The sequence below is a fragment of the Silene latifolia genome, chromosome 2 (assembly GCF_048544455.1).
Source record: "Silene latifolia isolate original U9 population chromosome 2, ASM4854445v1, whole genome shotgun sequence".
Classification (NCBI taxonomy): domain Eukaryota; kingdom Viridiplantae; phylum Streptophyta; class Magnoliopsida; order Caryophyllales; family Caryophyllaceae; genus Silene; species Silene latifolia.
Window position 1 is genome coordinate 14,792,788 of NC_133527.1, and position 13,360 is coordinate 14,806,147.

The 13,360-nt window shown below is 37.8% G+C and overlaps 2 protein-coding genes across 2 annotated transcripts; one reads left to right on the plus strand and one right to left on the minus strand.

Annotated features, from left to right (window-relative positions):
* The first annotated feature begins 359 nt into the window (after nucleotides 1-359).
* LOC141642345 (S-adenosyl-L-methionine-dependent uroporphyrinogen III methyltransferase, chloroplastic) lies at nucleotides 360-5,297 on the plus strand. Its single transcript, XM_074451125.1, has 5 exons — nucleotides 360-1,192; nucleotides 3,142-3,219; nucleotides 3,320-3,389; nucleotides 3,906-4,183; nucleotides 4,700-5,297. The coding sequence occupies exons 1-5, from the start codon at nucleotides 626-628 to the stop codon at nucleotides 4,847-4,849; spliced, it is 1,143 nt and encodes a 380-aa protein (XP_074307226.1). The 5' UTR covers nucleotides 360-625; the 3' UTR covers nucleotides 4,850-5,297.
* Nucleotides 5,298-5,594: 297 nt separating this feature from the next.
* Nucleotides 5,595-9,732, minus strand: LOC141642346 (O-fucosyltransferase 20-like). The gene is made up of 5 exons (XM_074451126.1): nucleotides 8,872-9,732; nucleotides 7,990-8,158; nucleotides 7,113-7,486; nucleotides 6,754-7,012; nucleotides 5,595-6,131 (listed from the first exon to the last, which is right to left on the minus strand). The coding sequence occupies exons 1-5, from the start codon at nucleotides 9,462-9,464 to the stop codon at nucleotides 5,898-5,900; spliced, it is 1,629 nt and encodes a 542-aa protein (XP_074307227.1). The 5' UTR covers nucleotides 9,465-9,732; the 3' UTR covers nucleotides 5,595-5,897.
* Nucleotides 9,733-13,360: the final 3,628 nt, after the last annotated feature.

Consider the following 13,360-nt stretch of genomic DNA (forward strand, 5'->3'; position numbering starts at 1 on the left):
CACCCAATTTTTGAATTCTATTAGCTCAGTTGTTAGACGATTTGGGTCACATTTCTCAGGCCGAGTCTGGTTTTTGCCAGATCTAGTACGGAATAAACCTGGCTTGACCCGACCTGACACTCGAACTTGACCCTAATTTTTTATTGTTACAAACTAATTATTATCCACAAATAACTTGATAATAGTTAACCCATAAATAACCAGGACCCGATATAACCTGGCCCAACCCAAAATTAACTGACCCAATTAATCCGTTTATCAGTCCTTAAAAGTTGACCTCCGGATGTCCCGTGGCGGTGTAGCTTACTACTAGGCCTAGCAGTTTGTACATATTGTACCTAGACACAAAACACACGAGAGTACTTAACCTTTGAGACACTTTTAGAAGTAGTGTGTCGTCCGCAATGCGTCCCTTGTATCGGAGGGAGAGTCAACATTTTTGGCTTTCCATCTTCTCCAAATCCCACTTTACAACTTGCTCCGTAATTGCTACCACCATCTCCTCTCTTTTTAAAACTTAGCCACCACCCTCCATTTCCTACCATTTTTCCTCAACATACCCATTTTATATCTCCGCCTCAATTCCAATTCCAATTTCAATTCGACGATATCACTAATCACTAAAATGTCTTCAATGACCAAACTCCACCATTTATCACACCACGAACCCACTTTACTAACCCATCTAATAAAACCCAAAACCCACACCCGGGTTTTTCTCAACCTAACCCAAAACCCGAACCCGAACCCGAAACCAGTACACTGCACCACCACCACCGCCTCAATCTCACCCTTCACAGAAAAAAACTCACTCCAAATCCTCCAAAGAGAACAATGGGTTTCCAACGGGCCGCCATCATTTGATGACGGCCCGAAAATTGACGCGGATAGTAATGATATAGCATTGCAACTCCCGGAGCTGAAGAAGCTCTTGGAGGTACTGAAGGATAGAAGGGAGACACGTTACGGAGATGAGGAAAAACAAGGTGGTGGTGGTGTTGGGAATGTGTTCTTGGTAGGTACTGGACCGGGTGATCCGGACCTTCTTACGGTTAAAGCGCTTAAACTTATTCAATCTGCGGATCTTTTGTTGTATGATCGTCTTGTTTCGCATGATATTTTGGATTTGGTTGGGGATAATGCCAGGCTTCTTTATGTTGGCAAGACTGCTGGTTATCATAGTCGAACGCAGGTCGCATTCTAATTTCATTGCCTTTTTTATTTATTTTTTTTTTCCAAAAATTGGTTTACATTTGGTTAAAATACTTCGTATTTGAATGGGTAGTTAGACCATTGTATGCATACAATATGATTAGTGTACTTATTATTAAACAAGGTGCGTAACATGGAATGTTGTTTGTTGTGTTTATGCCACAGTCTCATTTTAGTTTTTGTGGGATTACTCCCTCTTCCCTCTGTCCCGGTCATTTGTTGTCTTTTTTCATTTTGAGGTGTCTTAGTCAATTGTTGTCTTTTCTATTTTAAGAATGAACTTAATGAGCAATTTGATCATTCACACTCAATTTGTGTCACTTGTCATTTAGTTATTGGCTCCCTTCTCTTTCCTTAGTCTTTGAGCCAAAACCAAAGGACAACAATTGACCGGGGACGGAGGGAGTATATTTTAGTAGTGTGATATGGTGTTATAAATGAATTTTAGCTTTGGATGACATTAAGGGCATGATTGGTTGGGAGTTGAGGAGTAATTCCAATTGTAGGTTTGCTTGAATTGAGAGTAATGGACAAAGACGACCCCATTGTGAAGTTTAAAACAAATGAGAAGTGAGGGAAGTTATGGTGGTAAAGGGGAGACGGAGGGAAAAGGTTTTCTCCCATACTTAGAGGTCCATTACTTGATTAATGGGGTCGTCTTTGTCCAAAATGTGTAATCTAATGTCCATATTTTATCATATAATGTGATGATGGACGGTAGAGACTGAAAAACATCTGACTCGTATTTTCTTTTATATTTTTCCCGTCATTTTATAAAATAAAATATGGTTCCTTAGATCATGTTTAGGAGATAATCCTTTGTCAAAGATGAAAGAGCAGTGAAGGGAGTATGAAGTAGTCATTAGCAACTATTGCTCTATTTAAAGGTAATGTAGGGTGGTCCGTAGCTATTACCCTTTTTTGAGCTCATTATGATAGTCTCACCTCCTTCTCTTTATCCGCCATCACCATGCCTCTGAGTTTATTTCCTCCTCCGTTGCACTCATAAGAATTTATCGCTATTTAGCAAGCCAGATAATGTTGTGTGTGGCATTTAGTAGGGGTGGAGGGGAAATGACGCATAGACGTAGGAAAGACGGGTAAAGGAAAAGTGGCAAGCAACTAAATGAGTTTTCAATGATCAACATTAGTGTATGTAAGCGTTTGTTACATGACGGTAGGTAATGAATTTCAGTCCCCACATAACTCTACTGTCCCTCCCTTTCATGTTTCATCGTATGTGTGATTTCCTTCAACCAAACATTCACTTATTGTCTCTAGAGTTGAGACCTAATTGTTTGTATTTTAAGTGCTCATAAGTTGTGCAACGGTGTGATAAATTCATTACTCCGTATTTGGTTCTTGAGAGTTTTATCGGAGCCATATCTTGACATTTATTGTGGAGTCAGTGATTTTAGTACTTAACAACGATTATATGTACATATGCTAAAGTGTATGAGTAAAAAAGTTGAGTAACATTTAGTGATAGAATAGGATTGTCGAAGCTAGCTTTTAGAATCTTTGAAATAGTGTCATACTCCCTCTGCCCCAGTCATTTGTTGTCCTTTTCCATTTTTGGGCGTCTCAGTCAATTGTTGTCCTTTCTATTTTAGGATTGCAGATCATGAGTAATTTGATCATTCACACTCAATTTGGTCCACTTATCTTCTTATAATTGGCTCTCTTCCCATTCCTTGGTCTTTGTGCAAAAAGTAAAGGACAACAATTGACCGGGACAGAGGGAGTAGTAGATACATCTAGTATACCTGCTCAACAAACTTCCCGGTTGTCCAAAAACTCAAAATGTGAAGTCTTGTCTAATGAATAACACCCCCCCAATTAGATGTTTTTTTCTTCACTTCATTCAATCAAGTTTTTCATAATACGTTTCATTTTTTTTTTAAAAGTTATTCTATTTCTTCTTTTCAGGAGGAGATTCACGAATTGCTTTTGAGTTTTGCTGAAGCTGGAGCTAATGTAGTTAGACTTAAAGGTGGTGATCCCCTCGTAAGTTTCTTACTAATAAACTGTCTATATACTTACATTTCTTTCAATTGAATATATTCGCATTGTAAGACAATTTTAGTGACATGGCTTCTTGTATCAGATTTTTGGAAGGGGCGGAGAGGAAATGGATTTCTTGCAGCAAAAGGGGATTCAAGTCAAAGTCGTTCCAGGTATCTCGTTTTCTATTGCCTCCCTTCTTGTTTCTCGTTCTCTTTTTTTTTGTGCGCTTATATTCTTCTATCTTATCTTTGACCATTGTTTGTGTTTCATTTTCTTCTTCTATATGCTTTCTTTTGTTTACTAATGCCGATGCTTCAAGGCTGAAGAAAACATTGTATTACAATACTTGCTTGTTTGCTATGCGATCATGCTATGGAGGAATAGAAATGCCTTTTTGTTTGCTTTTAGTCGAAATTCTCCACTTGAATTTCATGATAATACTACTCCATTCATATTCTCAATTTTTTTTCTCTAATTTCCGATGGTACTGAATGACACCTATTACAGTGGCAGTTAGTGGTTACATAAATTTATTTGAAAAGCCAGATGTTTGATGGTAGGGCTATATTAGGCATTCCGCCGTAAAATACTCTCGCAAAACCCATTATCATTCCTGTTTTTTCCATTTTATGACCTCATATCAAATAAGCCTCAAATAGTGGTTCTAAAATGCCTTATTTTCTCAGGTATAACAGCTGCTTCTGGTATAGCAGCAGAGCTGGGAATTCCATTGACCCACCGAGGCATCGCTAACAGTGTCAGGTATCTCACTGGACACTCAAGGAAAGGAGGAAGTGATCCATTGTATGTTGCTGAAAATGCTGCTGATCCTGATTCTACGTTAGTTGTCTATATGGGTTTGTCAACCCTCCCGTCTCTTGCCCAAAAACTGATGCAACATGGCTTACCGATCAACACTCCCGCTGTTGCTGTGGAAAGAGGGACAACTCCTCAACAGCGAATGGTAATTGTTGAATAACCTTTGTAGAGTTCCTATTTTTGTAGGATCTACCCTTCCATGTAGGGTAATAGATGAGCTTTTTTGCATGACATACGCACACAATATGATATGAGTAACCATCTACTTCGAACTAGCTTTTTGAGTGTAAATGATGACAAAAGGGCAGTCAGGTCAACAATTCAGGTCTCTTTCTGAGTCTCGAGTCAGGCTTGTTGCGTAAGGTCAATTTGGCCATGTCCTACTCTAAGGTGCTCCATTGATATCTTTTTTCTTGAGCAGTAAATCGGCAGTTGTGTACTTTTCCCTTTAGGAATATTTACAAACCTTGTACCGAGCAGGCGAGCATCAAACTTAGTTTTCTGGCCTCACTTCTACGTCATTTTTCCTCAAGGGTAGACCTTGATTTTTTTTTTTTTTTTTTTTTTATATTTTAGTCTCAGAAGCTTAGAAATGTCTGATTCTGATACGATAGTGCTGACGAGCAAAAAATATATTGCAACTGAAAATTCATTTGTGCAGGTTTTTGCTGAGCTGAAGGATCTTGCAGAAAAAATTGAGAATGCTGAATTAATCTCACCAACACTTATAATTATTGGAAAGGTTGTTGCCCTCTCGCCACTATGGACGCTCTCTTGTGACCAAGTAACCGAGCTTTTGGAGGCAAAGTAGGAACATAGTATGCACATCTCGAGAGATATCCATGACACAGTGGTCGTATTATGGCTATCTGTTTTGGTCAGTTCTACTCCGTTGCCATTGCGTTGCTTTGGTGGAGGTTTATTTGTTTGCACATTCCTCAAGAAAATTGGAAGATGTATCAAGCTTCGCCATGCTTCTCTCTCCTGTGCATCATCGTATTTATGCACTTGTGTGATTGTCTCCTTCGTCATAAAATGTTGCACATATCTGATCGTCTCTGGCTGTAAGTTGTAACAATTGCAAATTTGCAATGAATGTAGGATTAAGGATGCATCATATTTGTATCGCTCAATTTTGGTGATCGTACATCCTCGTATGGAGGTTTCAGGCTGTAACTGAACTGTACTGATACTCGATAAATTGGCATTTCACACTGATGTAATAATAATGTCCGTGGTCAAGGCATAGTTTAGGCAAATTGATGATTCTTGCATCGCAAATTGAAAAACCATGTACTCTGCAGTTGTATTTGTATCTAACAACATTTAAAAAAAGAAAAAAAAATCTATCATGGCGGCAACGCCTCCAAATGCATGTCATAATCGTTATGAGTTCAACACAGTAAAAGTTAATAATCATACAAAACCAAGTGATTCTTCCAAATGATTACGGATTAAGATTTAAATTTACTGCATGCCTTGCTTAACTCGGTCTCTTGGATAGGAAGTAAAAGTTACAACTCGTCTAAGAAGAAAAAAAGATGCCAACTTACAAATTAGTTACCAAGTAGTAAAAAAAATGTTGTATTGCAATATGTACAATTTTTCATGTAATTGATATGATACAGAAATTACAGTGGTACAAACAATTTAATCAAATTAATGGAAAGAATGAACAAATTACATTTGCAAATTATGTTACTATTGTGAAAAGCTGGAGTATACAGATCTCGTGCGATGCTATCGAAAGCACAAGCATGAATACCCGACCAAAGAAGTTGCGCTGTAATACGGATATTATAGATACTTGGTTAGAAGGTTTAGAAGGAAGGAAGACTTGAATGCAGATACCATCGGCCTCATGAGAAGTTTTGTTTTGTAGTATTGCACATACACTCGGCCACAGGATATTTGGTAACATCTCTTCCTGGTTTACTTGTCCTGAGCTCGGGCTGCCCTAAAGAGTCTCGGTGCAGTTCTCTTACAATATTGTTGAACTCTATTTCAGGCAGAGAAGAATCTAGAAAGTAAGGTAACATGTGCCGCTTGTTTGGTGTTATATGCTTCTTGTGCCCAGCATACGCCCTGTGCCCCTGTATCAACAAGTGGAATTTAGTTCCAAAAACTGATTTTGAAAAAAAATTCATTCTGGCAGTTCTATGAACAAAGACAGAAAAGGGAATAATATGTAATTCAAATCAAGGCCTGGCTCAGTAGGCCGCGTTTGCCAGACATGCTCTAATGATCTGTAATACCTGGATTAGATTAACGTGACTCTGGTCGAAGTCAAATAGGGCATTCCTGAAAAGTTGTAGGGTGAATCTAGCTTCAAATACGTAGTGACATACTGACATTTATATCCTATGCGCTTGAAAAAGCTGGTAGCAAGTTGATACAGCTAAACGAGATGTCTTAGGGTCACATTCCTCGAAATGCAAAGTGTTAAAACTCGGGATTGAGAGCTTTACTGCCATTATGGTCCTATCTGTCTAGAATCCGCACAAAACCAGATGGTTTACATACCCAAAAAGTAGTGATCTATATATAGAAAATGCAAAGAAAGCAGTTTCTGTCCTAATAAGCCATGATCTATCCACTTATAGTATCTAGATAATTGCAGATAACTCAAAATATTGACTTCATACAATAAAAGATTGACGAATTCTTTAGCAATTTGAAAACAATGAAAGTCAATGAAGATCAGATGATGCTTACCTGGATTGCATGTCCCATGTTTCCCCCATGAGATGCCATAAATACATCACTCTTCTCACAAACTATATAGTCGATAGCAGCCATGAAGGAGGCCCTATCTGCTAATGGCTGTAGTTCACCGGGTAATGCTAGATCTTCCTTGTTGTAAAAGAAAGGAAACTCTCGGGTGAGAGGCAGCAAGGCATCACTACCGCCAAGAGGTTGTCCTCCAGCCCAATATATTCTGGCACTCTTTGGAGCCCCAAGAGCTTTAAGCAGCCTAAACCAATGAGGAAAGGGGAGGAAAGAGATCATTAGCTAACTAAGCTTTGGAGTTTGGACACTGGACAACCACGAGAACGTAAATGTGAAATCCTAACCTGGCAACCTCTTGGGCATTCAATGGGCAAAGTCCAGCAAGCTTTCTGTCATGGGCAGTCATGTTAGACTTGGCAGTAAGAAGCTTAGGGCGTTGCTTCCTCTCGTTATTTACAAGTTCATCGTAGTCTGGGCTCAATCCGGGAGAACAGCCCGTTCTTATCCACACGTCTTTCTCCATGCGCAGATGAAGAGCGACATATGGGCCTTTGCTGCTCATTCTCTCAGCAATCGTGTTGCCGAGCTGTTGAATGTGGGGGGCAAACTTCAGTGCGTGAAAGGCTACCTTGCAGCGAAGCTTCTGAAGATCAGATGAGAGATCTTTAGAGAGCCTGGCATCTAGACCACGGAGTAGCAAAACACCATTTCGTCTCAACTGCAGAAATGAAAATGTTGGTTCATTAGATACACATAAATACATAATCCTCCCATCTATAAAAGGGTAGGTGTTCAGAAGCTAAATCTATGTTTTGCTTCTGATCCAAGCCGAGGTTATTACAGTAGGTTCAGACATACACCATTTCTTAGAAGGCTTATGACTATTTCGCTCTTAACGCGTGACAATCAAACACGTGCTCACTAAATGAATGTTCACTAAGCTAACCAAAACCACTTCTGAATCACAAACTTGAATATATCTCAAACTTCAAATTGTAATGAAGTGTTCACGGCCTTCGGAATAGGCCTGTTCACAAACCCTGATGACTTGCATGATTAACAACTTCAACCGTTGAAGTGGGGGGAAATGAGAGACATATATAGTTCCTCAGAAATCAGAATGTACAATAGCTTCCCTTTTAAGATGCATTTATAATTGTGGAAATAGAAACTGACTAGGAAACCAATAGAAGGGGGTTGGTTCAATAATAGAAATTCTACCCTAGAATGGTAATGTTCCCGTATCCAGCGAGGGGAAGCATGCAACGGAGTCTGACTCTCTTCCAAGGGCCTCGTCCTCAAATGCGTAGATGGAAGGGAGGAAACAATTCGAACATCATCCGCAAGTACTCTCTTGAAGTGTTCCAAATCAAATATATCTGAAAACTCGCTGCACGAACAAAAATCATCAAATTATAACATTCAACATAAACCAAAAAAAATATCACCAACTACATTAGTCACACAAACTGGCAACTACAGCAGTTACACAAATTCTTGTAAAAAAAACCCTGAAAGAAAGTATTTAGTCAAACCAACCAACCTATATATGAATCTTTCGTGAAAAATCTATTCTTGTCCATCCTCCTAACTGTCCTAATCAATAAAAGAACTATGAATCTCCCGTATTATGAATATTTGGTTTAAAAAGATCAATTTTTCCCCAAAGATTCATTACGAGTATATTACTAACTCGTACGACCATACAATTATAACTTAGCTTAGTTAGTAAAGTCACGAGAAGTATTCAAGAACTACGTTTGAATCCCGTCAGCATCAATCAAATTTGCACTTGCGGCTGTACATACCAAAAGAAATGGCTCCTTAACACTCTAAACACTAATTCTCACGTGAGACGGTTGTTATACTCCGTATATGTTACGAAGTATTTTACTTTTTCTATTTTTAGTTAATTTCTATCGTATTACTCAAGACCGTCTCTAGAAGACTTGCTGAAGCAGTCAACCTAACTAAAACTACCAAAAATAAACCACAAACAATAAAGATAATCAAGACCCTAACAAAAATAATCAAATTTCAAATCTACTTATCCGAGAACACGCGTTAGAAAAACCGTAATACAAATAATAATCATAAACGAACCTTTCATCACCCCAGATAGGATTAACTTGAAGAACAGGAGCAACAAGAGCAGCACCAAGAATCCTCGCAATAACAACAGCATCAACAATCTGATTCCTCTGTTGATTCATTCCACCACTAACTACCACCATTAAATACTTACTTCTATCTTTCCTTATCTCTTCTCCTTCATTTCTATACACTTCGCTAAACTCCATACACGGTCTATACCCTAAATCCTCCGGTTGTTCCCAAAACGACGTCGTCTCCGTCTTTTCAACCGTCGCAAACTTAGCCTCCGCAACCGCAGCTGCATCACGGCGGTTGTCGCACGGCGGCGGAGGTGTCGCGAAGCTCGGCGTTAATGGCAGAAGTGTTAGATTATTGTAGTATAAGGTTAGCATACCGAGGAACGAAATTAAAAAGAGGGAAAAAATCAAGAATTTAGGGTTTTTGATTAAGGAATAAGAGTATTTGATTGATTTTTTGGAGGAAGATGATTTTTTAGGAGAGAGGAGTAAGGAGTTTAGTGAGGTTGATGAGAGGGAGTTAATAATCTCCGACGGTACTGTAATGTACGCCGATTGTTTCGGTTTTTTTCCGTCTTTTCCCATACGGAAAAATGTCACATGTGAGTGTCTCACGTTGATAGACGGAGTTTAAGTCGAGGAAGGTAATGAAGATTTGAATGAAGAGTATGTTTGGTGTTGTTAAGAGGAGGGAAGACTAGAGGGAAAGGGAATTTGAAGAGAGTGAAACGCGTCGTTTTATGTGGGAAATGGTGGGCGGGAGTGGGGATATTGGGATTGGAGAGATTAGCTTGGTACAGCTGGGAATGGGGTTTGAACCGAACTTTCCGACCTCAACACATGGGGTGTGTTTGTGTTTTAGATATGGATTTCTTCTTTTCTACTCAATTATTTTGTTCTATTTTGTGTTCATCTCTTTGTTAGAAGAATGTTTACTCTTTCTTTTTTAATTAATTTAGATTTTCAATTATTTGTTTGGAGATATTGTGTTATGGAAGTTAGTTCAGATCAGGTCATGTTTTTTCGGCTGAAAAAAGCTGAGTTAAACTGAATTAAACTTAATAGAGTTAAACTGAACTTAACTTGATGAAGCTGAATTGAACTGAAGTAAGATTTAATTTATGAAGATATGAGTTAATTGAACTAACTGAACTAAAATGAGTTGAAATTAAGTCCAAAAAAACAGGGTCAAAGTCTTAGGAGATGGTCTTTCAATAAGTTATTAAGAGACTATATTTCCGCATCATTTTTGAGTATCTTTGTACCCCTTTTATTGTTAAGAGTGATTTAAAATGACTTTTTCCATTTGGTACCTGTTATCATAAAAAAAAAAAAAAAAAAAAATTTACCCATTTTAATGCAGTTAGTAGCCATTTATATTAGTACCACCATTTTATGTTATATGTACGGATGTACCCATTTTATGACTTTTAATACTATGTTTACAAAAATTAATACTCAACATTTACGAATATCAATGCATTAGTTTAGGTCTGGATTGGTCAAGTTATTTCAAGTTTGAATCATTTTCGAATATATTATTATAAGTTAATTTAGGGACAATTGTCCTTGTAGTACAATACAAAACATTTGAGTTATGTCATATTATGTTAGGTCAAAATTTGGGTTAAGTGTCAAGTTTGAATCCTCAATTCGAGTGAAATTGGATATGGGTAAGGTCAGTGGATACTCAGAGGTGATCAATTTTGTCGCATCTAATTGAGAGAGGGTAAATTCGTCTCATAAAAGAATTTATTAAACATTGTTTACTTGTGGCCCTCTATTATCCGACTTTTCGATACAGGTGTCGTGTCTGAAACGTGTCAAGTGTTAGATACGACTATTTTATGTGAATTTTTTAACTTTTTAGTCTAAAGTGAAGTGTCAGAGTGTGGGTATTGTATCGTGTCGAAGTAATATAAGTGTGAACTAGTTGAACAACATAAATGCGTAGGACTAATTCTTGTTTTTCGTTTGACTCTCCAGGAAATGCAAAGCTCCCAAAACTTTGACAAGCCAAAGAAGCAAAAATGACCACTACGGTTGCACACTACTTGCACTTCATTTTATGAATACTCCTATATTGTCATCTACTCAAATTCCAATGAATACGTTATCCACTCTCTTAAATTGACTCGGAGACTTGCAAGGTGTAACTACCTGCCTTTCTTCCCATAAAATGCGTGTTTGATACTTTGATTAAAACTTCTTTTTGTTACCTATGGTAGTATTTGACCCAAAACGAATACTTCGTTTTAAGTATTTAAGTAAAACTTACTGTTGTTATTGATGTACTACTAATCTTCTTACCCGTACCTTCTAATTTGATTATCTTATTTAAGCAAGAGATAAACATAACAATTAAAGACTAAGCAAAGTTTTAATTTCCTAGTTAAAATTATTCTTACTCGTACCTTCTAATATGATTATCTTATTTTTGACGATAATTCCAACAAGATTGGAATTTTTTTCAAAAATGGGTTTTAATAACAAACAATTTAACGAAATAGGGTAACTTTGAAACTAATTACCAAAAATGGGTCCACGTAGGCTCGGTTTTGCCGATGGTAGGTTCAGGATTAAGGTCGCTCAGCGGGAGAGCGACTTGAAGGAAAAACGCTCAGCGGCTGGGCGACTTGGCCAAAAAAAAAAAAAAAAAAAAAAAAAAAGAGAAGAAGAAAAAAAAAAAGACAAGTGAATTGTAGCTTATGGGAATGGAACACGAAATCTGCTAACACTTCTTTCACACCCCTTACCATAACACCAAGTGTAAAGTGATGTCTTATTAAGGGGATTAAATTTCCATATTTAATACTAACAGCAATAAATGTGTTTTGGGATTTGAATAACTATTACTCAATATTATCTTTAATCACTTCCCTTTAACATATAAACTTTCTTGCATGGATGGTTAGGTAATATTGAATAAGTGTTAGTTTTGTGGAAGGTCATGTGTTCGACTCTCCTTAACAGCCTTTTTTTTTTTTTTTTTTTTTTGCAAACACCAAAGTCGCCGTGGGGGTAGGCGATTTGAGCTAAAATCGCTCACTCCCGGAGCGACTTGCCGTTTAAGTACCATACTGAGGTTTGGGTGGACATTAAGTGACACTTTGGGTAAGGTCGTTGAGCGGGAGAGCGACTTGAATCCGAGCCTAACTTCGATGATGACGTGGACCCATTTTGGGTAAATACTTTGAAACTCAACCTATTTCGTTAATTTGTTTGTGTTTACGCCCCATTTTGGAAAAACATTCACAAGATTGCGAAGCAAAGAGTATTCAACTACCTCCAATTAGGGCTGTTCATTCAGTGGTCGGACCAAAGACCAAACCGGATCGGACCAATTGGTCCGGACCAGACCGGACCGAATTTTGTTTGGTCCGGTCCACAGTCCACCTATTTGCTCTACTTTGGTCTTCGGTCCGGTCCTGGACCAAACCGAATAGACCGCGGACCGGACCATGGACCGAAGTTATGTAATAAAAGAATTTTTAAATTTGTAATATTATTGATTTTATTATCTACTTTGTTTACTCGTATTATAAGATGTGTAATTATGTAGTTAAATCTAGTAAGAAAATAATGTTGTTTATTTTGATCATTACGAACTTCTCGAGTTCTAGTTTTATATGCTAAAACATGTCAATGACAATAATATTTGGTCCATTTGGTCCGGTCCGGTTCGGTCCACGTGTTTTTATGGTTCAGACCGGACCGGACCGGACTAATATAATATGGTCCGGTCATCGATCCACCTATTAACCCTTCTTTGCTCTTCGGTCCAGAGAGTTTGGTCCGGTCCGGTCCGGTCCCGGACCAATGAACACCCCTACCTCCAATTGGCCTTAGGTAAATTAAAAGCCAATCAGAGGTAATTGAATACTCTTGCTTCGCAATATTGTTCGAATTAAATTCATCAAAAGTCAAACATGTTTCCTTTTATTGCTTGCTTTGACTTAGTATGTCCTACGTCTTCGAGTAGTTATGAATTCTCTTCTTTGCAAAACAGACGTGATGTTAGACAAAGTATCGTCAAAAACAAGTTAATCATATTAGAAGATAAGAATAATATTAACAAGGGAATTTACGACTTTGCTAAGTCTTTTATCGTTTTGTTCATCTCTTGCATGCATAAATATCAATTCAACGAACATATATTCTGAGAAATTTTTCCAAGATTGTACATTGTTTGAACAAACTTTTAGTTCAAATTTCCAATTAATAAAAAAGATGAACATGTAAAGGTTGGGAAGAAAGGGGAAAAGAAACACTTTAATTTTTCTAGAAGACGGTCTCACAATAACAGTATTGACTACTTACATAAGAGGTGATTATTTACTCTATTTTTTGGTTCGTTTTTTTTTTCGGGGGATGACGAGGAAACCCCCAGGCGCTATTTTTGGTGCGCATTGGATATACCCTCAAGTATACGTGATAACCAGCAAATCACTTACACCAGATCAACCACCCTTTTTAAGTCC

Coding starts and splice junctions, on each gene's coding strand:
- LOC141642345 (XM_074451125.1), top strand. CDS start 626: ATGTCTTCAATGACCAAACTCCACCATTTATCACACCACGAACCCACT. Junction 3,220..3,319: donor TTAAAGGTGGTGATCCCCTC/GTAAGTTTCTTA, acceptor TTCTTGTATCAG/ATTTTTGGAAGGGGCGGAGA. Junction 3,390..3,905: donor TCAAGTCAAAGTCGTTCCAG/GTATCTCGTTTT, acceptor TTATTTTCTCAG/GTATAACAGCTGCTTCTGGT.
- LOC141642346 (XM_074451126.1), bottom strand. CDS start 9,464: ATGGGAAAAGACGGAAAAAAACCGAAACAATCGGCGTACATTACAGTA. Junction 7,013..7,112: donor AATGCCCAAGAGGTTGCCAG/GTTAGGATTTCA, acceptor TCATTGGTTTAG/GCTGCTTAAAGCTCTTGGGG. Junction 6,132..6,753: donor ACATGGGACATGCAATCCAG/GTAAGCATCATC, acceptor TTGTTGATACAG/GGGCACAGGGCGTATGCTGG.